The following is a 23,371-nucleotide window of genomic DNA, read 5'->3' on the forward strand; positions in this document are numbered from 1 at the left end:
CGGAGAACAGCCTGAGAGCACAGCCTGGGAGCATGGATCACAGCCTGAGAGCACTGCCTGAGAGCACAGCCTGAGAGTGGGGAACACAGCCTGAGAGCACAGCCTGGGAGCATGGAGCACAGCCTGAGAACATAGAGCTCAGCCCGTGGGCACAGCCTGAGAGCAGGTGCCTGGCAGCCCTGGCTGGCTCTGTGGTTAAAAGGCAGCGATGGGGGAGGCTGAGCAGCCAGGCTGCCCTGCTGTCACCCTGGTGTGTGCTGGACATGGAAGGGGTGAGGGCTCAAGGCTGCTGTCTCCTGCATGGCTGCTGCTGGTCTCCCTTCTGGCAGTGGGGCTGCTCACTGAGCTCAGGGAGCACGCTGGGAGGAGCAAGAGGGATCTCTGATTTATGCAGCCTGCTGTATTTGTAACTGTGTTCTTTCTGCCTGTGCATCTGCACTAACAGGGATTGACTCTCCTTCCAAGGGAAATGAATTCCTTTTCCTTAGCTGCATCCCTGACTGATGAGCTGCTGCTCAGAAGGGGCGAGCTGGGAGCAGTGTGGAGGGTCATCTGGCAGCCAGCGTTTCCCGCTGCTGCTGTCACTATTCTCAGAGCTCACATCACCACAGGTCACCCTCCTGTGGGATCACATCATTTCCCTTTTTAGAGCTGTTTTCCCTGAGGGAAGCGTTCCCCAAAGCACGCTCAGGTTGCAGGGGAGGCAGCCGTGCTGAGCTCTGAGCTGGCACACAGGTGGCTGGTTGGAATCACCCAGGGATGGTTTTCCCTTGAGGACTCTGTTTCGTGATGGACACCTGCCAGTGGTGGATTAAAACCAAAATGCAATTAGGTAAATTCATAAATAAATCATAATGGATTTGGAAATGAGTATGGAGAGGAGGATGCCTATGGTGGGAACCCTTTGGGTTGTGCTGCCAAGATCAGCTGCTGTGTTTGATCGTGCTTCCAGCCCTGCAGTGCCCGTGGATGGTCAGCGTGGGACGAGGGCTCAAAAGCATCCTGGCCATAAGCAAGATGTACCCACTGTCCCCAAGCACCCTAGAAAGCAGGGACACCCCTTTGTGTGCCCCTCCAGGGCAGCCCTGGTGCTGGCCACAGGCTGTGACCACTGTGCACAGGGAGCTGATGTCATCTGGGACCTCAGCACGCAGGATTTGGCCCTCTGGATGCTGCATTCTCTTGATATTGCTGTTCAGAGAAGTGGTGCAGTGCTGAGCCAGACTCCTCTGCATGAGAGGGAGATGCTAGAGTAGCACTCTCAGGGTCACAATACTGTTTTTCCCTTCTGCAAATTCAGTTTAAACAGTGAAACATGTAGGTGAGCATATAATTCGCAAATGCTTTCCAGTACAGAGGTGGTCTGATCTGGAGTATCCAAATTCAGTATCCAAACACTAAACAAGCATGTAATTTTTATGAACAGCAAAATATTTGAATGTACTTTATAGGCTACAGAAATGCAGAATGGATTTTGGAGATTCTGCATGACCTGGCTATTACCTCCCAGAGGAGCCAGCAGTGTCTACCTGCTCTTCCAGGGAGCTGCAGCTGTGGCATTGCCATTTGTTGTGGCATGATCAGAGCTTTATAAGGCTCCACTCACTCTCCCTGGGAATGAACTGTCCTGGAGAGAAATAACCACAATGATGTTAGCATCTAATCTTGGAGTATGATTGGTTCTGCTTAGAATTTTAAATATTTGTTTTCAAGAGTGATATACACTGGCAGGAATTAAGTCAGCACACGTTCTGGCATAGAGACCCAGGCTCTTCCCAGGCTGAAAGCTCTCAGTAAGCACACCTGGCGTTTTCAGGGATGCAGGCAGACCCCACAGCACTGTGTCTCCTGAATGAATGTGAGTCTTGGTAAAGTGAGGTCGGTGACTGCTACTAGCAGTGGGATTGCTTTCGTCTGGATTTCATACTGACAGCATGCAGGTCTTGGGTGTCCAGAGCTTTCAGCCACTCCTGTAAGGAATCTGCATCTCAGGATGGAAATGTCATGGCTTCAGGCTTTTCCACAGCTTTCCTCACACTCCTCCCCTGCAGGAAATACCTTGAACAAAGTGTGGTTCTTCAGTGAACTAGAAAAGAAGTAAGAAGGACAGGGAAGTGAGAGAAAAAGGAATTGCCTAACACTTTATCAAAAACAGCTGTTTCTGTTGGAACGCCATGATTTTCTATTAGAAGTGTTCCAAAGTCAGGAATGACCACAGCCAAGCTGCTGTTTTCTGCTTGGTTCTTACATGCCATGTTTTGCCAGAAAGAAGCAACTTTCCTTGGAGCTGGTGAGCTCTGGGTGATCAGGACTGTTGTGCTGGCTGGCATGTGTCACTGCAGGGGACTGGACCAGGGAAGGGATCTGGCTGCAGGGTTACCTGGCAGGCCAGTGGTTCTTTTCCAGGCCAGGAGTTTCCCTGAGCTGTTTCTGGTGTGCTGCGGAATCTGTTCTGTGAGCCCTGAGCAAGAGGGCACGGGATGAGCAGGGGCCGTGGAGGGACAGGGCCTGGCTCACGTGGCTCAGGTGCCAACACACACCTGGAGCCTGTCACCACGTGAAAAAAGCCTATTAACAGACTTGTGCAGGAATAGCCCTGGACAAATGTGGGGTTTTCACACCCGACCTGGTCCTGGTCCTGCCGCGACTCAGTTCATACCCAGGTGGATGGGCAGGTGGCACTGGCAGTGGCACGAGGGTTAAACAGCAGCCCAAGGACTGGTGTGGAGGGAAACACCACCAAATGTGGGTTGTTGCAAGGATCAGAGCCAAGGTCCTTGAGGAAATACTTATGATCCAAGCTAACATGCACCCACCTTGAACAGGAAATTCCATCTACTAAGGGGTTTTATTTTTATGCAGAACTGATTTTGTCCCTTTGTTTCCTATGGCCTTTGGAAAACTGGAATGCAAAGTGTGTTTCGTTGGCAGTTTGGGGAGAACCGACCGTGACAGGAGCCCACGTCAGTCTGTCAGACACAGGGTTGGCACGTCTGCGGAGGGGGCCGGTGTTTGTCACACTGGTGACACAGTCCGTGTCTGCGGTGCTGGGGGTCTCTGTGGGCTCGGGACTGGCTGGAGCCCTCGGGGACACTGCAGGGGCTGTCACCCAAGCAGCTGCAGTGTCTGAACCCTCCAGCTCCATCTGGCTGCTGGCATGTGACAGTGAGAGCAGTGGCCGCTGCTGTTCCCCACCTCACCAGGGTGATGGCTGGGCAGCACAGGGGCTGTGCCACCACCGTGGGCTCGGGCTGCTGTCCCCTGGCAGATGCCTGGATCATGGGGGCACATGGACACAGAGTGCCCCCCCGGTGGGGCTCCCTGGGGACACACCATCCACTCACCTTAATGAGCACATCGAGCACAGCCAGGCCACAGCAGCGCATGGCCGAGCACCTTGGGGTGCTTGGGTGGTGCCCGAGAGCAGCCATGGCACATTTCAGGAGACAGAAACAGCTCAGTGGGAGCCAGAACGGCACCTGCTGTGTGCTTGGCTCTGATCACGGTGGGGTTTCGTGCTCCTTGACATCAGAAGTGGCTCTGGAGAAGCCAGTCTCTGCTGCCAGGTCCCTGAGCCCTCCATCCCACTGCAGTGCACCGCCTGGGCCAGGCCCCTTCCTCGCGGTGCTCTCGCAGGCTTTCAGAAGGCTTGTCTCTGCTCCGAGCCTTGCCTGCAACACCCAGCACCAAAAGTAAGTGGCTTTCTTTTCCTGGTGTCACAGGTATGTCGAGAGTACCAGCGTGGGAACTGCAACAGGGGAGAGAACGACTGCCGGTTCGCTCACCCTGCCGACAGCGCCATGATCGACACCAACGACAACACGGTCACCGTCTGCATGGATTACATCAAAGGGAGGTGCTCCCGGGAAAAGTGCAAATATTTTCACCCTCCTGCACACCTGCAAGCCAAGATCAAGGCTGCCCAGTACCAGGTTAACCAAGCTGCAGCTGCCCAAGCAGCAGCGACCGCAGCTGCCATGGTGAGTGTGGGAGCACTTGTGGACGTAGACGTAGATTGAGGAGAGGCAATGGTGGATGTGTGTTTGTCCTTGCTGAGGAGGGTGCGTGTGCCTGGGGACCCCGGTCACTACACGGTGCAATGAGCTTTCTCAGCATGTGATGCCAGATCTGCTGTGAAGTAGTTCCTGACCATTGAGATGTTTGACTAATTTTGCCTGCTGGTGTTCGGAGTGCCTGTGTGTACCTCTGTGCGTGCATACGTGCGTGCGTGTCCGTACGTGTGGGCTACTTGTGTCTCTGGTTGGCTGTACGTCGTGTGTGGGCAGATGTGTATCTGTCCAGCTGCACAGCTAGATAAATCCATGTTCAGTTTCTGTAAGTCCGTGTTTGTAGAGGTGTAGTTTGCAGCGGACTGACCACGTTCCTGCTGTCCCCGTCCCGTGTCCCTGAGGGCTGGCGGTGTCCCGGGCGCTAGCGCAGGCCTGTAGCTGTAGCAGCCAGACCTGGGCCCCGTGAGGAGCTGGTGCGCTGGCGAGGCGAGGGCAGCGCTGGGGGGCTGTGGTGGCAGAGGGTCCCGCCTGTGCTGAGCCCGTGGGTGTGGGAAGCGGAGCACAGTGGGGGCGGCAGGGCCGGCGGGGCGAGGCGGTGGCCGCGGGTCCGGCTGTGCGCGGCCGTGGCCCCGCGGCCCGCCCCCGGGCCAGGCCGGGTGCCCTCCCCGCCGCCCCCGCGCCCCGCCGGCCCCTTCCCGTCCCCTCCCGTGTCCCCTGTCCCTGTCCCCTCGCGGGTGCCGGCGCAGGGGCGTTGGCATGGCTTGGTGGCGCGGAGGCGGCCGGGGCCGGCATGCGGCGCGCTCTGCATGCCCGGGCAGCGCTGGGGCCCGGGGACTGGGGTGTCACCACGGCCCTGCCATCCGCTCCAGACGGTGACTATTAACATGGCTTCTACGTGTGATCCTCGTGGAGCTAGCAGTGCTGCTTCCCCGAGAGCCTGGCTCCTGGCCCCCCGAAGCTTTCCCTGGCGTGGCACTGATGCCGGTGCCCACAGCGGCTGTCCCGCCGGTCCCTGTGCCGCTGTAGTGGTAGGCAAATAGTGCTCCCTGGAAAGCTGTTCCCTCGCCTTTTATTTGGTAGTTCAGTCTGCTATGCCGCTTGCTTGCTCATGGAGAAACATGGTGCTGCCTGGTTATTTTGCCTTCTACTGATTTTTCTTTTTTCCTTTTTCTCTCTCCTTTTCTCCTCCCTTTTTCCCTCCCTCCCTCCTTCCCTCCCATCCTCCTCCACACCCCACCCACCCTCTCCCTTTTTTTTTTTTTTTCTTTTTTGTTACTGGACTTTATTTTTATACCCATCCACCATTCAGGGAATTCCTCAAGCTGTACTTCCCCCCTTACCAAAGAGGCCTGCGCTTGAAAAAACCAATGGTGCCACCGCAGTCTTTAACACTGGTATCTTCCAATACCAGCAAGCTCTTGCCAACATGCAGTTGCAGCAGCATACAGCCTTTCTCCCACCAGGTAAGTGCATCTCTGGCGCCTTTTCAGGGGCGGGAGCAGGGGCATTTCTGGGAAGAGCACCCTAGGAGGCAGCTGTGGGTTGCTGGTGCAAGCGCGGTGTGTGCTGGAGGCCGCTGGTGCCAGGCACAGGCAGCCCCTCCAGCCAGGGCACAGCAGTGCCCGTGCCCCTGGGCAGAGGAGGGGCTGCCTGTGGCTACGCTGGCTTCTCTCTGCTCCTCGCAGAAGCTGGGCGGGTGTTTTCCAGTCTAACACAAAATCAGCGTCATGCTCTGTCACCCCAAATCAGAATTTGAAATCTCCTCTCTCCTTCCTGTTTCCCTGGATTAACTGCTCTTCCTTCCACATCCCTCAGCTGTTGTGCTTGTTTCCCTGTAAGACCCCTTGGCCTTGGCAGTGGTGGCTCTGAGTCACACACACGAAGGGGTTTTTCAATGAGGTTTTATTGGGGTGCAGTGATCCCAGGTGGCACGGGCAGTCTCACAGGTGGAGAATCACAAACCTACACAAGAAGTCACAGTTTGGGCCTCCACACTGGTGTCTCAGGGCTGGTCTTGGACTGATTAAAGCCAAGTGCTTGTTCTCAGACAAGAGTCCTGGTGTAACTGGTGAAGAGTTGATGCCTGTACTATGGACCAAGCAGAAATCCTTTTGGAGGACTAGTGATGGGACATAAAGTTGGAATATGTGCTTTGGTTCTGCTGATGGCACTGCATGAGAAATGATCTCCAGTATGTCCTGGGAGCCTCTGCCCTTAGTTACACAGCTGAGGTAGTTTGTTACACCTGAACCCACACTAAAGCAGCACCATCCTTCCAGGAGATGTGCAGAGCTGATAGATCTGTACTCAAAAATGGGAAAGAGTCTGTGAGGACAGCCCTTCATAATGCAGACTGGGAAGAGGAAGAAATACAGCTAATCAGTCTCTACCCAAAAATTTAAAGGATTTTATCCTAAATATCTTTGGCAAGTATGTTCCCAGTGCCCTTTACTATTCTGTCTTGATCTGGCATGCAGCCAACATGTATACTTTAAATGGTACAAAAATCAGTTTCTTGATCTAGTGCATTTTAATAATGCAAAGATGCATTGCAGCCACTGAAAGGTATCAGTAAATATTGCAAAGCTTGCTGGAGTCAATAGCAAGATGGGTTGGATAAGCTGCAGGTCAGATCCCTAGCCCACGTATTAAAATCCATATAAAAATGTGTATGCAGTTGTAGACTCATGGAACCCTGAGTGGTTTGGGTTGGGAAGGACCTTAAAGACCACCTCACTGCAAACCCTCTGCCATGGGGGGACACCTTCCAGTAGACCAGGTTGCTCAGAGCCCCCTCCAGATAGACTCAGAATCCTTCCTAAGAATGTTAAACAATTCACAGATCTCTTTTGGCACAGCATAACCAGTGGAGTCTGTAAAAATCAATTTTCCAGCTTCCATGAAGGCAGCAAAGGGGCTGGATGGTTTCTGGAAACGCTGGAGCTGCCTTTGTACTTCCCCTTCAAACTCAGGGGCTGGGGTTGTGGTTTGTGTGTGCCAGACCCCATTTGCACCTCATCATGGACTGGGGCCTTTCCCATTGGCTCTTGACACACCTTACCTCAGCTCTTCCTCCAGCAGATCCACACTGAAACCTCCAGGAGATTGGCAGTGGTTCTTGAGGCCTCATTAGACCTTTCCTGACCACTGAAGTTTAGTGTATGCTACACAAGAAAATAAGGGAGTTTTTAGCCTGAGCTATTATGAATTCTCTCTTTATATTTTTCAGATAGCTGCAGTTTGAGCTTTCCAGTAGTCCAGTGCTTTCCAAAAAGTTCGAAAAATGCCTTTGGCACCTTGCCCTTTTCAGTTTGTCCCGCTTCAAATGAGTTGGGATCAGTTCCTGTTTGGGCACAGGCACCTGGACACAGAGTTTCTCCATCTGTCCCTGCGAAGCCACGGAGAGCACAGAGCGTGGGTGCCCCCAGCTCCACGGCCACGGAGCAGGGCCAGGGCAGCTCAGTGGGATCTGAATTAAAGTGACATTTTTCAGGTTCAGACACCCAAGGTGTAAGTGCTCATTTGTGTTCCTAGTTGCCCCAGGCAGAGTGTGCAGGAGGGCTGGAGGGCAGGACGCCTGCAGAACCTACACAGGGTGGGTGTGCCCAGGGTTGGTTCCCTGTGGGCAATCTGGGCAGGACCCTCCTCTCTGCAGGGCACTTCACTCCTCGTGTTCTCCCACTGATAGTCCAGAAAACCTCAGATACCTCTTCTGAATTGTAAGGCATTGTTCTGGCTGGCTGTGTGCCAGGGATGTAAAGCACATCCAGGGAACATCCATGCCTGGGAGTGGACACTGCACTCCAGCACACCTTAAGTGATTAAATGTTCTTCAGACATTCATATCACCTCTCTCAAGTGAAGCTCCCTCTGTGCACAGCTCCCCTCTTGAGGTGTCCCCGAAACCGTGGCTGCTGGAAGCTGTCCCCAGACTGAGAGGGGAGTTTAGGGGTGTTGCATGAAAGAGCCAGGAACATCTGTGCTGTTGAGATAAGGGCAGTTAGTCTGCTGAGCCAGGAGGCTCTGCATGCCTGGGTTTGGTCCCTGGGGACACCTCGGCAGACGCGGGTGCCCCTCCTGCTGTGACTGTGCAGAGCTCCAGGTCCTCAGGCCTTCACCTGCCCCATGTCCTGCAGCGACTGGGGGCTGGCTGCAGTGCTCCTGGGGCAGCTGAGGGACGTCCTGCCCGTGCTGGGACCGTCCTGTGCCTCAGCTCCCTGCCTCCTCAGGAGCACGGGTGCAGCTGCTCTGCCCCAGGTGTGTCCCCAGGTGACCAGACTGGCCTTGAGAAGTGAGCTCCTCCAGAGCCAGGGGTCGGGTTGGCAGGATGCTCCCAGGAGCTGACTCGTGGTGCAGCTGCAAGGGGCAGGATTGCAGCTGGCAGCTGAACCCCAGAGCCAGGGAGGAAGGGCTGCAGCTCTCTCTGCATCGTGTTAACCCGTTGTGTATTTGTTCAATTACTGCAGCTTCAGCACCAGAGACTCCCGTGTTCCTGGCTGGGACTCAGTGCCCAGAGGCTTTCCTTAAGCACTTTCCTCCCTGGGGCTGCTGGGCCTGTGCAAAACCACTGCTCTCCCCCAAAGCATTGGGGAGGGGAAGGTCACACACCACTGCTCACCTCCACAGGAGTGCTTGCGCTGTGTGGAGTGTTGTTCTTAAACAGGCATTATAGATTGGGCAGAAGAAATAGACTGAGGAATAATACAAGGGAGAAAAGAGAAAAAAAATAATTAAATAAACCTAGAATATTTATAGAAATAGCTTTATTGTGCTGCAGAAATAATCTGGTTATGAAGTTATGATCAGTTAAGTTGGAACATCCTCAAATTAAAATTCTGCCTTGTGTTGAACAGCCAGGCAACATTGAAGGTGAACATTCATTGTTCATGTCTTCTCACCAGTCAGTCAAAGGTTCTGAAGTTAAGCTGAATATTAGGATCATAGCAAAAATTGTTTTTATTACTCGTAAGAGGGTCATAAAGCTTAATATCTGTTTGGGAGTTATGCCACCCCAGCAAGCATTCTACTTTCTGCCTCATGTTCATTTGCTTTAATTCCCTTTCAAAAACTGTATGCACTGGTCATAATGTTAATGATGATCATTCAGACTGAAATTTGGAGCTTTTCACTGAAAAGTGTTACAGGGATGTTTCAGAGTGCTCATAACACCCAGCTCATGTGTAGCAGGTAGATACACCTGTGCATGGAGGGATGGACCACTGCAGGGTGCCCAGGGCATGGGGCACTTCTGCAGAGCCACAGCTCAGGGCTTCTTCTCTGAAACCCCACTGATGCCACCGAGAGCCACCAGAGGGACCAAGAAAGCACTTCTGCTTACTGTTTGTACTTTTTAGCCAAACTCTGCTCCATTTTTCAGTCTTGCAAGTGATCCCCTTGGCTTCAGCCGTGATTTGTGCCAGGGGAGGTCAGGAGAGGCCCTTCCTTTACCCTTTCTTTGCCAGTGTTCTCAGTCTCTTCCATGACCCAGAGGAGTAATCAGGAAACATGATGATGCCCTTGCCTTTGTTGCCTTACAGATACAGCAGTGACAGAGGATAACCTTGGCCCCAGCAGTAATTAAAGTGGCCTTTTTCCCTGCATAGTTAACTGCTCCTGAGGCTGTGCATCCCCTCCCACGCTTGGCACAGCTGGAGCCATTGCCTGTCCCCAGCACAGCCACGGGATGTCACTGAGGCAGCCTTGCCTGGCTGCCTCTGGCAGGCTGCTAGGACATCGTTCCATTTTGACTGCAATCTCATTCCCAGATTTCAGAGTTTATTTCCGTTTCAGCTGTGTCACTCATCATTAGCAGTGTTAATAAATGTTATTTGTTAAATTAAAAAGTAAATAATTTATTAAAAATGGATATTCTGGAAGAGATCAGTATATGTTTATTATCCTTGAAGTGGAAATAGAAGATTGTGAGATCAGTCTGGTGGAAGGCATTTTGCTGTGTAACTTAAAGAGAATTGCCAGCTTGGTGATACTTAAAAATTATGCCAGAATGATCCCAAAATCACTTTCCTGCTTCTGGTTCTGGTTGCAGGGCAGAACTCTCCAGGTGTGTGGTCTGAAGGGAGTTGGGGCTGTGAGCCCAGGCACCAGCAGCTTAAAATGCATCCTCCAGTGTAGAACAGAAGGCTGAACAGGGGCTGTGGGGTGTCACTGGGGGCTGCACAGGGCACAGGGATCATTCAGCCACGGCTCTGGGCCACAGAGCCCACAGAGTGAGGAGCAGCCAGAGTGGGGACAGGCAGGGTCACTGCCCTTCTCTGGCAGCTCCAGGGCTCGGGGCTGCAGCCAAAGTCCTGCCTGCCATGTCACCTGGGGTGGCCTTGCATTCCCTGGGCTAGGAGAGGAGATGCTCTGTCACCTCCCCTGTCCATCTGCCTGGACGGCTCCAACAAGGACAGCAGGTCCCTGGTCCCTGCACTGGGGACCACAGGCACCAGGCAGGGTGAGTTTGAAGCATCTCTTTGATCTGAGAAGAGCAGGGAAAGGACCACGACAAGGCTTGTGTCCAAAGGCAGACAGGTCCAGGAGCTGTGAGTCAGAGTGGGGAAGGCTTTCCTGGCTGTGCTCCGGGGCCAGCAGGGTCCCAGCCCAGCCCCAGCCGCTGCCCCGTGCCTGAGGCCTCGTTCTCACGGATCACTGTGCTCGTGTTTGGTTTATTGTGCTGACAGTTACATGCCACTGTGCCCGTAATAACAATTTTTCTTCTTTGTTCAATGAAATTTCTAATTACACGTGTGATGGGTTGTTTTAATTCTTTTCCCTTTCCAAATCCACCTTCCTGTTGCAATGCATGATGAGCAGGCTCAATATTGTGCATGACACCCGCTACAAGTGTTGGTAGGTGCCAGCTTTGTTTCTTGATTATCTTAAACCTGTGGTGCAGCTCACAGACCCTCAAAATCCACTGCTAGAGTTAATGTACAGCCCTCGTGCCAGTCCATCTCCCCGAGCCTCCTGCACTAACAACCTGTCAATTAAATGTGATTGTTTTATTTAATTGACATGGACACGTAGATGTTAATTTTGTACAGCAGTTTTTAATTGCACATTGTTCCTTGGTGGATTTTGACTGGACTATGAGTTCCAGTGTTTAGAAACTATCTTGTGTTAACTAAAGACTGTATCTTACCATAGCCATGTAGCTGTATTCTGTCCTTCTACAAGATTAATTTCTGTTAGCAGTAAATATTTGGGTTGAATTTCTAAAAGACAAAAATTTGTAAATATAAGGGCATTGAAAAAACTCTTGTTTTTCATATTGAAATGGTTAAGCTTGTTTGTGTCGATTTCCTTGATTTGATGGTAACGAGCATTTTCCCCTTTTTTTTCTCTTTCATCTCCCTCCCCTCCCTCCTGGAATGCTGTCCTGCTTTGCTCTGTGGTTGCATGTCACGCGCTGCCAATGGTGTCTCGGGCTTTTTGCTGTGGTAAACCATGCTCAATGACTCCCACGTGTCGCTCTGGTCCCATACTGCTACACTCTTCTGTATGTTTGCTTATTTGATTTTCCTTCCGAAAGTTCCCATGGTGCACGGTGCTACGCCAGCCACTGTGTCTGCAGCAACAACATCTGCCACAAGTGTTCCCTTCGCTGCAACAGCCACAGCCAACCAGGTTTGCTAATTTACAGCTTTGTTCCTTACAGACAACTCGAAATCGGTGCTTTAATGAGCATGGGGGTTTGGATCTGACCTCTTGTTGGCCTACACATTCTCTCAGAGAGCTGCAGCACAGCTTAATCAGCCCTTAGCTGTGCTCCAAAGGTGCTGCAGTTCCATTTCTGATGCTAAAAATAATTGACAATAGAGTTTCTGACTCAGTCTTGACATTTATGGGCCATGCTGCTTATTTCTGTTCTCAGGGATGCAAAGAGCAAGGGGTAATACACAAACCCATGATTTATTTCCCTTTCTGTGGAGCCAACAGCTCCTTTCAGTGCAGAACTCAGGGAAAGCCAGGGGAGTCTTTGTGCAGAGGGGCTGCAGGTTCTTACAGTCTGAGTTTAGCAGGCCAAACATGTTCTGACTCTCCTCTTCCAAGTGTAAAACAAAGCCCTGTGAGCATGGGCCACACAGAAACTTCCTAGAAGCCTTTGTTGCTGCCTTGTGATTCTCCTTGGAATGGCCCATTGCTTTGAACAGAGCTCAGATAAGAAAATGCCCATTAGAGTCTGGGTTTATTTCTCAATAGCCACCCCAGTCATTGCCGTGTTTGGATGTATTTCAGGAATATGAGAGTAATGCTTTACCACGTAAGTGATTAGAAGTCCTGCCAGGAAAGCCAGAACCAGTGCTCTAAAGATGAGTCCCTGGGCCAGAGGAGCGGCTGGAGCTGCACCTGAGCACAGGACGCTGTCAGAAAAGCAGATTTCTGTACAACATCTGGCTGAAAGTGCAACAATAAAAACGTTTTAAAGAGCCTCCTGTTCCTCTTCTAAAAGCTAATTCCTTTTTGAGATTTACTGGGCAGTTGTTCATGCCAGGAAGCTCTCAGTTCTGGTCTGATATGCAGGTCTTGCTTCCAGCTCAGTGGGATCACAGGTGTGTCCCTCACAAAAGGGGGCTCCAGGTTCTCCTCAGTGTTGTGCAGGTGTGCTCCTGTGCAGGTAAATGTCAGTGTTAAGGCAGGCTTACCTGAAGCACTCGGCTCCTGGCTCAGGACAGGTGGCTCCTCAGCACACCCAGAGCTGCAGGGTGAGCCCCAGGGCCTCTGGCTTTGAGCCTTTGCACCTTTACCTGTTGAGCACTACCATTTTGTGCTGCCCCAGCTGTACATCCCTCGTTAACCTGTCTGCTTCCTCATCTCTCAAAAATACAATTCCCAAATGGCATCATTGCAGTGATACCTGGGCGTGCACATCCCAAGCCTCCAAAGGGAACTGGATGTTGTAGAATGCCAAAAACAGCCCAGGTTAGTCTGCTCAGCAGCTAGCACGTTCTTCTCTTGAGAAATGTTTGCTGAATGAACAGCTCACTCAGAGCTTTAAACTTGGCCTGAGAATTTGTGTTTTGAAAAGCTAGTTCATAGGTGGGGCTACCTCTGCATATGTGCCACCTCAGCAAGCAACCTCCTATATGCCCAAAGCCTCTTAATATTGTAGTTTATTGCACCAGGCAGTTCCTTTCAGTGGGTCTCTGTATCCTGTGCATGTCCTGAGGGTTGTGAGAACAGAAAAAGTCATTAGTTTTAAATCCCCTCTCTGTTAGTAACCACACACTTCCCAGGGAGATCACAGGGAAAACCTTCTGCTGTAGAATCTGGTCATTTCATGCCTTTCCTCCCCAGAGCCTCATAACACACTTAGTGCAGTTCTGCAGCCAAACCTCCATATATACATATATACCCATATATGTATATACCATGTGAGCAACGCTGAAGGTATTTAATGCCACCCAATGCCGTGTGCCTGCATGCCAAAGGCTAAGGATGTGGCCCTTCATCTTCCCGGGCTGGTGTGGAAGGTCCTTGCTCTGGTCGACAGCACTGCCCCTGATGCTGCTCCGCTCGGGTGCCGCAGCCTGTCCTGCAGCAGCAGGAAAACATGGTATGAGAAGCTTCATTCTGCTCCGAGCCCGTTTCTGTGGAGTTGGCGATGCTGTGGTGTGTGAGCTGCCAGGGGAGGAGAGGGCACACGGGTGGAAAACAGCAGCAGGACCTGCCCATGAGTTAGCTGAGAAGAAACCCCCGTTCTCTTTACTGGGCAGATTCACAGACCAGCCGTGGTGCCCGTCAGGGAAAAGGGTCTTTCCAAGTGCCACAGCCGTTTGGGATGGTGCAAATCCACGTTGTGTCCCAGGCCCCAGCACAGTTCCCTGTGCCTGAGCACGTCTGCTGCCCTGGGCGCTGCGGTGCCACCGTGACCCACGGCCGGGGCGCAGGGTCACCTGCCAGTGGCACTGCTGGCAGTGGGCTCCATGGGATCCTGCTTTGTTAGACAGGACACTCGAGGGGAGCCACGTGCTCGGTCCTCTTTGTGCAGCCGAGCACTTTGGCACTTTGGGGGGTGTTTCCCTGCCTGGGGAGGCTTTGCTTGCCGGCTGCTCCGCGCGGTGCCGCAGCTGCTGCGGGAGGGGCAGAGCTCTTCTCAGCCAGGCCTCTTCACCAGCCATGAAGATCAAGCTCAGGGCATCGTAGGTTTGGCATTCAAAACCCAGGACAGTGACAGCAGTGAGCACTTCACCAAATCACACTGAAATGAGGCCACTGTAGAATTCACCATCTGAGACACTGAAAGCACAGAATTTTGTGTAGGCCAACAAAAAGGGCTATTTTCAATTACTGCACTGCATGACTTGTAGATGTTAACTTCTATTTCCTGAACAACCAATAATACTTATTTATATTTGTCCAGTAGTACTTAACCCAGTGTTTTCCAGTTAAAAGTTGCTATTGTAGCACTTCAGTTGACTTTAACTTATAGTTACGATATAAAATCCACCGACTCACAGCCGATCCTCCCTTTCCCAAACTGATGTTCTGTAGCAAATGCTGTGCCTCTGGGTGGGCTCGTTGCACCTGTCACTCACTGTTTACATTTCTTACCTGTAGATACCCATAATATCTGCCGAACATCTGACTAGCCACAAGTATGTTACACAGATGTAGACATTTGGTCATCAAACAGTAAGTTCCCAGTGTGTTGTTGCTGTATTTTTTCTTATGTGTGCAATTTGTTGCTGTAAGGGACAGAATGTTTTTATCTTCTTTCAAAGAAAGCCAGTAAGCTCTGCGGGCGGAGGCTCTGACCTCCCTGGGGGGCCATTCCTCTCTGAGGGGAGATCCCACGGGTACCCCCACATCATGTGTTAGTTTGTACATGCCCACCCAGCAAAATCAGGGTTCACCGAGGTTTATGTTCTGTCTGTGGTGGCCTCAGGACTGACCTGAGCTGAGGGCAGACTTGGGGGAAGATGATTCCATTCAAAAAGAATGGCTTTTAAATCTCAACATCTGGAACCCCAGCATTTTCCTGGGAAACTCATTTTTCTCCTGTTATTGTGGGATTCCCCTCCTGCAGCCATCCTGTCCCAGGACGGCTCCTCCTTTGTGTTACCTTCCTCCCTTCTGTGCTCCATTTCTGCTCGTTTTTATTGAATTCCTTGGCCATAATGGAATTATTTCTGAGGCTGAGGATTGACCCTTTGGCCACAGTGGGTTTGTAATCACGGCTGCTCCTTTCAGCTGAGCATAAACGTTGTTAAACTGCTGGCTGGGCGCAGGGAGGGTGGATGGAGTGCCTCGGGTGGGATGGGATGCTTCTGCTGCCAGAGGGCTCCTGCAGGGCCACGTGTGACAGCGAGTCCTGGCTGTGCCGAGAACACTTCGTGCTCTTCCCTTCCCAGATGGTGTCGGCGGCGAGGAGGCCGGATTTGGGTGGGAAGAGGCCGAGCTCATTAGCCATAGCGTATGTAAATACTGTCCAGCAGCACTGGGAACCCCTCAGCAGTGACATCACACATTGCATGTTAACGAGACGAAGCGAGACCGTGGGACTCCACTGCACACTGTTGCCTATCTACTTTGTACATTGAATTGATATTTGTGCTGAGGTGATCTTACTGTCCGGGCCTGCAGCATCGTCCGCCTTTGCCGCGCTGCCGGCGCGCCGGGGCTGCTCCCACAGCCTCGGAAAGACCGACGATGCTGCAGCCAGAAACCTATTATGTATTGGTACGTCTGTAGACCAAGATATAATTTTTTAAAGTAAGTTTATTTCTTTCAAGGTTTACAAATAACAAAGGTGCACCTTGTATTTAAAATTGCCATTATAGACGAGAGCGTGCATGCACAGTAATTTTTGTTTAAGAGTAATATTTTTAATGTAATAGATTGTAAGAAATGAGAAGAGAGGAATCTGACAGAGATGAATGTGCCAAGCAAAACCACAACTGTGTATATTTTAAAGCACATCAATGGCTTTAAGTACCACGTTGTTAAGGATTCTCATGAAGTGCCATAGACTGTACATCCATCAGAGTATTATTTCCGCAGTGTTATTTTCAGAACCACGTTTTCACTGACTTGATGAGTACTGATCAGTCAAAGGGCACCATTCTGTTTCAAACCAAAGCTGTCTCAGAAATGGCCAATTGCTCCTCACAGCCAGTGGGCAGCACCAGAGAGATGCTCCAGCTGTGCACAACCCTTCTGGACAATATTATCTGTAAACTCTCCCAAGGCGTTGTATGTCATATTTATGCATAGTTACTGTATAAGGTGATCTACAAAGGGAAAAGCCATTTCTGAGACACAGTAACAAATGTTTGAGGAACTTCTTTTGCTCTATTTATAGCCTCTGTCTCGAGTCACAAGGACTATAAATGTTTTGCAGAGATGGGTTTCACTTTAATTCATCAAGTCCCGCGTCCGCGGCGACTCTAAACAAAGACGCAGAAGCACTGACAGCAGATGCATGACAAACCAAAATAGGACAAATGAGACGTTAATTAGTGTAGAAATTGGGTGGGTTAATACTCGGGTGAGTTTTATATGTGATTTTTCTTTTTTTGTTCAGATTAACTGCTTATAGCCTTAGAAAGCCTTTACAAAATACAAACAAACAAATAGATGTGCATTCAAGTTCTAAGAATGGATTCATCCAAAGGAATTCCTTTTTGTGGTTTGGATGTTGCAGCCAGTAAAGGATATTTTTGCTCTGTTCAGCCAGGGGCTGCCTGGGGCCAGGCCCCGGGTGGGCAGGGAGGGAGAGGCGCGGGTTCGGTTGTAGAACTCGCCATACTCCGAGTTTACTGCGAGTTTTTATGCTTGAGAGAGATGCTTTATAGATAAGAATGATGTGTTGATTTTCCTGATTGTACTGTACATCTATTAAAGCCTTAGATTATTACATTACGGGTTAAAACCCATACCAATGTAATTTCAATCGTGTTAAGAAAGTATAGGTGACTTCACATGTTATTGTAGTGACTTACCATAGAGAATTTACTTATTTTTTCTTGTTAAAAGTGTAGTTTTTATTTCTTACATTTATTAGCTCGTTTTCATTTTCTATTACCAGTTGATACCATTTCAGTTCATAGAATTTTGTTTTATTAGAATTTACTGGTGACTTTTTCAAAATACAAAAAAAAAAAAAGTAGTTTTCTTCATAACATACTCAGTTTGGAATCTATATGTAGTGTCTTATGAGTATTCGTATTATTGTTAACTAAATGATTTCTATTTTACTGATCTAATACAACAATGTAAGAATGTCAGTCATTGTTAGTTCTTGTCTAGTTTTCATTCAAAGAACAAAGATCTTTTATATGGATATCTTATAATTATATAATCATTGCTAAGTAAGAAGTTAAGTTGTTGCTATGGCAACAATCCTGGCAGACAATTGAGTAATATTTTGATGATTTATTTTGTTTGTAATTAGTTATTATGAGAAAAAAAAATCTAGTTCCTAGATATTAGAATAAAATTTATTTTCTACTGTATCCATTTCAAATGTTAAAATATTGTTTAAATATTTTTTGAAATCCCTGAATATCAGGCCTTGTTATAAATAAGCTGCATAATCAATAGATCAAGGGACTTTTTGTTGATAATCCAAATACTCAAAGTTTACGTAACAAGAATTCTAGTGTGTGTGTGCAAACTCTTGAGGGTTGATTATGCTGCAGTTGGGACGTCGAGAGCGAAGGTTGACTTTTTGCACTTCTGTATATAGTCAAAAAAGAGAGAAACCTGTATAATAGTAAGATCTTATTTTGAATAAAAATGTCTATAATTACAAGGAGTTTTGTTAAGGCTAAATAAAATGACAGGCTGAACAAAATTGCTTGCAAAAGTGGCACAGAGTTAGCACTCCATCCCCCTTCCAAAAAGTTGCTTTGCTTTATGTGGACAGCTTGTAGTTTGCCAGGATTTTTTCAGCTGGAAAGATCTGCCATCCTTCCGAGATCTCATGACTGACAGAAGCTCCACTGGGTCAAATCTGCCTGAAAATCATTAAGAAACAAAAAAAGGAAAAAAAAAAAAAAAAACCAAAAAAAAAAAAGCAGGTACTTCAGCCCATCCAGGGAATCATGGCTCAGATATTCCGTACATTATTCAAAATCTACTGCATGTTTAAAGTATCAAAATATATTAAAGATATATGCTATTCAAACCAGTTTCTGACAATTTCAGTGGTTTCTTGTTCACAAAAAAAGATTCTTCAAAACAAATACTGACATTCACAGAGTTCAACCATGGACAGGCAAACGGAACAGCACCCGTAGCTGTAGGTAGGGGATTCTTTTCTCGCTGTAGTGGTCCTGTTCTTTTAGCAGGTGAGAAACAACCTGGGAGATCTTCCCTTTTCACGGAAAGCGCTGCAGGAGCCCGGCCATCCAAAGCTGGGAGCAGGCGTGGGGCTGGGAGCTGACACCAATCAGTAATTAATGAATTAACGAGCTGCGCTCGGCAGCCCCCGGCTCATCTGCTGGAAGGACGGGCGCGCTTGGGTTTGCTCTTACGTAACCACAGACTTACTTTGCTTGTAGTTGCTCCAGTTACGTACTCTGTCCTGGGCTGCAATTTGGGTTTATGCTTATTTTATTATTACTGCTATAGTTGACCTTGCTGTATGGAAAAAATAAAGTGAAATTGCCCTAATGCAAGTTCTCTTTCTTCATTATCTTTTCCTCCGCCAGGTTAAAAGGCTCCGCTGCGTTACGTGGGCTTGAACGTGTCTGAGCACTTGTGGGACTGCCCACAATTTATTTGGTCCTGGGGCTTCTCTGCACCAGCACGTTCCATCCACAGGATGTGTATTAAAATGAGGATATTCCTGTTAGAGCCTGGGGGTAAATGCAAAGCACCAGGATCTCTGGATCGGCCCCCACTGTTGTTATCTTCCTGTGGCAACACCTCTGAGGTTCAGGGACACACTGGGACCCCCAGGCCCTCCCTGCGGGGAATGAGGGGAGTGGGGAATGGGGGCACAGGGAGCTGGAGCCTCAGGGAATTGGAGAACAGGGAGCTGGGGGTGCAGGGAATTCAGAGTGAAGGGAGTGAGGGGAGTGTGGCACCAGGGGGCAAGGAACAGGGAGAAGAAACCTGGAGGTGCGGGGAATGGAGGCGCAGGGAATAAAGGGAACTGGAAGGGAGGTGAGGGAATGGGGCAGCAGGGAGCGGGTGCAGCCCGGCAGCGGCTGACATTAGAGGGAGCTCTGTTGCCACGTGTTGCAGTTCCTCCCTCGCTTTCCCACAAATTACTGGTAATCAGAATTTTTGATCACAACATCACAACTTTAGTTGATTGAAGGAAACACCTCAGGGCAGTTGTTTTCCAGGGGGATTCCGGGTGTCTCCTGTGACCCCAGCTGGCCTTTCCCAGACAGGTGTATCGGCCCCGTTTCCCAGCTCAGCACACCTGGACACCCATTCCTGCTGGCCGAGCACCCAGTCCCCTGCACTGCCTTGGTCCCATGCTCAGGATGGCACCAGCACTTCATTTATCCCCAATTTAGCTGCCAAGGGAAAAACAACGTGCTGAGCAGTGCCGGTGTTCAGAACTGGCAAAAAGAACCCAGCTCGATTTTCCTCTGTGGCTTCGACAGCGGCTCGGTGGCTCCCGGGCTCCGTGCCTTGGGGCCGGCTGTGTCCTGGGCGGCTCTGCGGGCCGGGCCGGGAGGAGCAGCAGCTCTGCCCGGGGCTGTCGCTGCAGGGACGATTCAGCAGCTCGGGTGCCGAGCAGAGCCGCCAGAAGGAGCTGCTGCCAAAGCTGTGACACCCCTCTGGGATGTGGCACCTCGCTGTCCCTGCCACCCCTCTGGGATGTGGCACCTCGCTGTCCCTGCCACCCCTCTGGGATGTGGCACCTCGCTGGCCAGAGCCAGACAACGACAACCACGGGAGCAGCAATGACAACTGTATCAGTTGTGAAAAGCAAAATAATAGAATTTTGTTCCAAGGATCTCCTGTGTCTGCAGCTGGGAGGCTTTTCTGAACTGGGGAGGATTCTGGGCCTTCAGGAAGGGAGGAACAGGAGCCTGGGGAAGAGTTCTAATCACCTCTGCTCCCTGGGCAGGAAATAGTTGCAGGAAGAAAGAAGCAGAATAATTCTGAGGGTGTTTATGTATCCAGATATTAGTTGGAATTCTCAAAAGAGCATATTTCCTGCCCAAAAGGAGCCCTGTCTGTGGTCCCAGCTGCGGGTGGCACGATGCCCTGGCACCGGGCACAGCCCTGGCATGGGCAGAGGTGCTGGGACGGGCTCAGCTGTGCCCACGGCGTGTCTGGGATGCACACAGCGCGGGGCCGGCAGGCTGGCACAGCCCCCAGCGCCCCGTGCCACAGCCTCAGCGACCTGCCAGCACCAGCTGCGGGGCACGGGAGGCAGGAGACAGCAGGGAGTGCGGAGAATGGCGCAGGGGCTGGTGGGGGGATGAGTGGTGAGCATTTGGGGGGGCTCATCCCGGGGAAGGGAGGGGCTGGAGGGATCCGGAGCTCTCCGTGTGCAGGTCGGAGCCGGGGCAGCGGCAGGGCAGCTCCCGAGGTCCCTGTGCTCGCTGGCAAATCCCGGCGGAGCTGCCAGGGCTGTGCCTCGGGCAGTGCGGGGCGCGGAGCCCCCTGGCCTGGAGGGGCTCCGCTGGTCCTTCCCTCCCGCTGCCGCACTCTTCTCCCGATGCCGGCCCTCGCCTCCGTGCCCGGTGCTCGGTCTGGGCAGAGCCTCGTCCAGCAGCTTTGGGCGCTTTGGGGGCCGCTCTGCCCTGAGGGGGGCAGCGGTGCCGCAGCCGGGGCTGCTGCCAGGGACACCCCGACACGTGGTGGCCGAGGGGTCTGGCTGTGGCCACCGCGCCCTAAGCAAAGGGGGCAGACAGCCCAGAGCGGCTCTTACCAGCTCTGCCAGCTGCTGCTGGCTCCAGCTCCTCAGCTCGTGGTTTCTGGTGCAAAAAGGAAAATGATGTGAACATATCGTTACTGCATGAAACCCAGTTCTGAACATCTGTGCTGAAGTGAAAACGTCATCCTAAAATAGATGCACAGATAGAGAGGAAAGAGGAGCAGCTCACAGGATAGAGCTGGAGGGAATTCACAAAATCCAGCTTGCTCTATAAAACTTTTGGGGGGTCCCTGAGCCTGTACCAACATTCCCTCTCGAGGGTCCCCGTGCCTGTCTGTATTGACCTCTCCCCATACCTGGATCAGTCACTTTGTGTCTGTTCTCCTGAATGTCTCCACGCTGTTTGGAGGACCTGTGTCCCTGCTGTGAGATGCACACCCTGGGTCTGGGCTGCCCTTTCATGGGGTTTAGCCGTGTCCTTTTCCTTTGGAGGAGCCTGCTGTGGCCAGGTGTTGGTAAACACGGACACTGGCCTGGCAGTGCCAGACACCTTCCCTAGAGAACCTGCTGAGCCCCCGTTCCTGTGAGCCCCAGCTGCCTGGGACAGGCCCCTTGCTGGCCGTGCCTGTGCCACCAGGGCAGGCTGGGGCTGGGGGATGCTGCAGGACTCGGGTGCCAAGCCCAGCCCAGTGGCCTGGGAATTCCCTGCCCTCGGCAGTTGTTCAGGCTGGGCTCAGGCCAGAGCCAAGCCTGGAGTGCCAATTCTCTGCCAGAGTGAGGGGCTGGTCCCCCCAGGGTCATTCCCTGCTGCCTCCGGGTACCCCTGTGCCGGGTCTGTGCCTTCTGACTCACCAGCAGGTGCATTGAGCAATCTTCTGTTTCCCAATCTGTTTTTTTGCTCGGGAATTCAGTCATCACGTTGCTCCCAGGGCAGCAAAAGCGTAATCCAGCCACGAGTTCCCACACGCTGCTCGGCAGGTGCCGGCAGAACCCCTCGTTCTTCACGGGCAGGGAGACAGGGCTGTGCCCAGCGCCCGCTGCTGGGCCCGCGGGGCTGCCCTGCTGCCATCCCGCAGCCTGAGCCAGCCCGGCTCGCTGGCAGGGTGAGCAGGGCAGCCAGCCCTGGTTCCTGCACCCCGGCTCGCTGGCAGGGTGAGCAGGGCAGCTGTGAGCCCCCGAGAGCTGGGGCTGCTCGGGGCCAGCGCTGCCCCCTCCTGTGGGGACAGCACAGGGATCAGACAGGATGGGACAGGAGGGGGCTGGCCCCACGCCCTGAGATGCCCTAACATGCAGGAGCAGGGCAACGACCCACGGGCAGTGCCCAGTGTTAGAAACTGCCAGAGCCCTGCTCTGTGTTTGCCGTGCCTCTGCCGTGCCATTCCACATTCACCACTGGACTGTGGACCTTTCCTACTCCTGGATATTTCCTGGTGTTTTGCACTTCTCCCTGCTGCAGCACCTGGCAGTGCCCCCCTCCCTGGTACCTGCCAGCCCCAGAGCCGGGGCAGTGCCCACCCTTCCAGCCTGCAGCCAGCCAGACACACAGCAGGAAGGGACATACTTCCAACCCGTTTTCTTTTCTTCCCTCCTTTTTTTCTCCCCTCAGTCCTGGGCGATAGTTTGTGATGCTGCAGTTTGAAGGTTCCCACTCACAACAGATGGGCAACATTTTCTGGTACTTGATTTGCAAATCCTTTCCCGATGCAGTGGATATTAATGACCACACAAACCAAACCGCTGCTGTCCAAGGGGCACCAGCTCAGACTCCTGCAGGCCAGGAGGAGCCAGCGAGGGACCTGGCAGCCTGGCTGAATGTGCTGTGACAGTACTCTCAGGCAAACAGGATCCTGTATTAATTTTTTAAACCCTTCCATCCTCCCCTTCTGAGCCGAAGCCTCATTCTGGGGAGAAATCTGTTAAACCCAGCACATGATTTCTGTCAGCCTTGCTCCGACGCAGTTTTCAATGGGAACAGGAAGAAACGTGTCAGCGGCTTCGTGCCTCTTCTTGCCTGGGGAACAGGTCCCGTGCCAAGCTGGGAATGCCTTTGGCAGAGCTGCTGCCTGCCGAGAGCTTCCCGGCACTGCTCCCGGCCCCTCGGGACGCTGCCAGAGCCCCGGGGCCCAAGTGCTCACCTGGGTTCAAGATGCTCACCTGGGTTCAGGATGCTCACCTGGGTCCGGGATGCTCACCTGGGCCAATATGTTCACCTGGGCTGGGATGCTCACCTGGCCCGAGTGCTCACCTGGGTTCAAGATGCTCACCTGGGTTCAGGATGCTCACCTGGCCTGGGATGCTCACCTGGGCCAGGATGTTCACCTGGGTTCAAGATGCTCACCTGGGCCGAGATGCTCACCTGGGCCCGGGGGGCCGAGCCCGCGGGCTGTGGGGGCACGTGGAGCCCCACGCGCGGCTCTGCAGCACCGGCAGCTGAGTCAGCCCCGTTCTGCTGGTCCGGAGGAGGCCCAGCTGTCTCCCCGCCAGGCGCGGAGCGGCTCCAGCCCCCGTGCGCGGTGCCTTCCCACCGCATGCTGCTGCCACTGCCGGGAACAGCGTGTGCCGCTGC

At 52.0% G+C, this 23,371-nt stretch overlaps 1 protein-coding gene and 1 long non-coding RNA gene across 19 annotated transcripts in view; one reads left to right on the forward strand and one right to left on the reverse strand.

Annotated features, from left to right (window-relative positions):
• MBNL1 (muscleblind like splicing regulator 1) overlaps window positions 1–18,632 on the forward strand; it is a 64,760-nt gene extending 46,128 nt beyond the window's left edge. For 7 of the 18 annotated variants that reach the window (XR_005955137.1, XR_005955138.1, XR_005955140.1 and 4 more), the window contains 7 exons: window positions 3,723–3,980; window positions 5,320–5,473; window positions 10,827–10,862; window positions 11,545–11,639; window positions 13,445–13,569; window positions 14,574–14,648; window positions 15,368–18,632. Coding sequence is in view for 10 of the 18 variants with exons in the window: in XM_041467579.1 (XP_041323513.1) it covers window positions 3,723–3,980; window positions 5,320–5,473; window positions 7,240–7,493 (666 nt within the window). In the remaining 8 variants the exon portion in view is untranslated. The other 11 variants (XR_005955139.1, XM_041467581.1, XM_041467580.1 and 8 more) reach the window with 11 other exon arrangements.
• On the reverse strand, window positions 17,994–23,336 carry LOC121353621. The gene is made up of 2 exons (XR_005955144.1): window positions 22,321–23,336; window positions 17,994–22,019 (listed from the first exon to the last, which is right to left on the reverse strand). It is a non-coding gene; the product is annotated as an uncharacterized LOC121353621 (long non-coding RNA).
• Between the last annotated feature and the right edge of the window lie 35 nt (window positions 23,337–23,371).

The sequence above is a fragment of the Pyrgilauda ruficollis genome, unplaced genomic scaffold, assembly GCF_017590135.1.
Source record: "Pyrgilauda ruficollis isolate IOZ18807 unplaced genomic scaffold, ASM1759013v1 scaffold21, whole genome shotgun sequence".
NCBI classification, from domain to species: domain Eukaryota; kingdom Metazoa; phylum Chordata; class Aves; order Passeriformes; family Passeridae; genus Pyrgilauda; species Pyrgilauda ruficollis.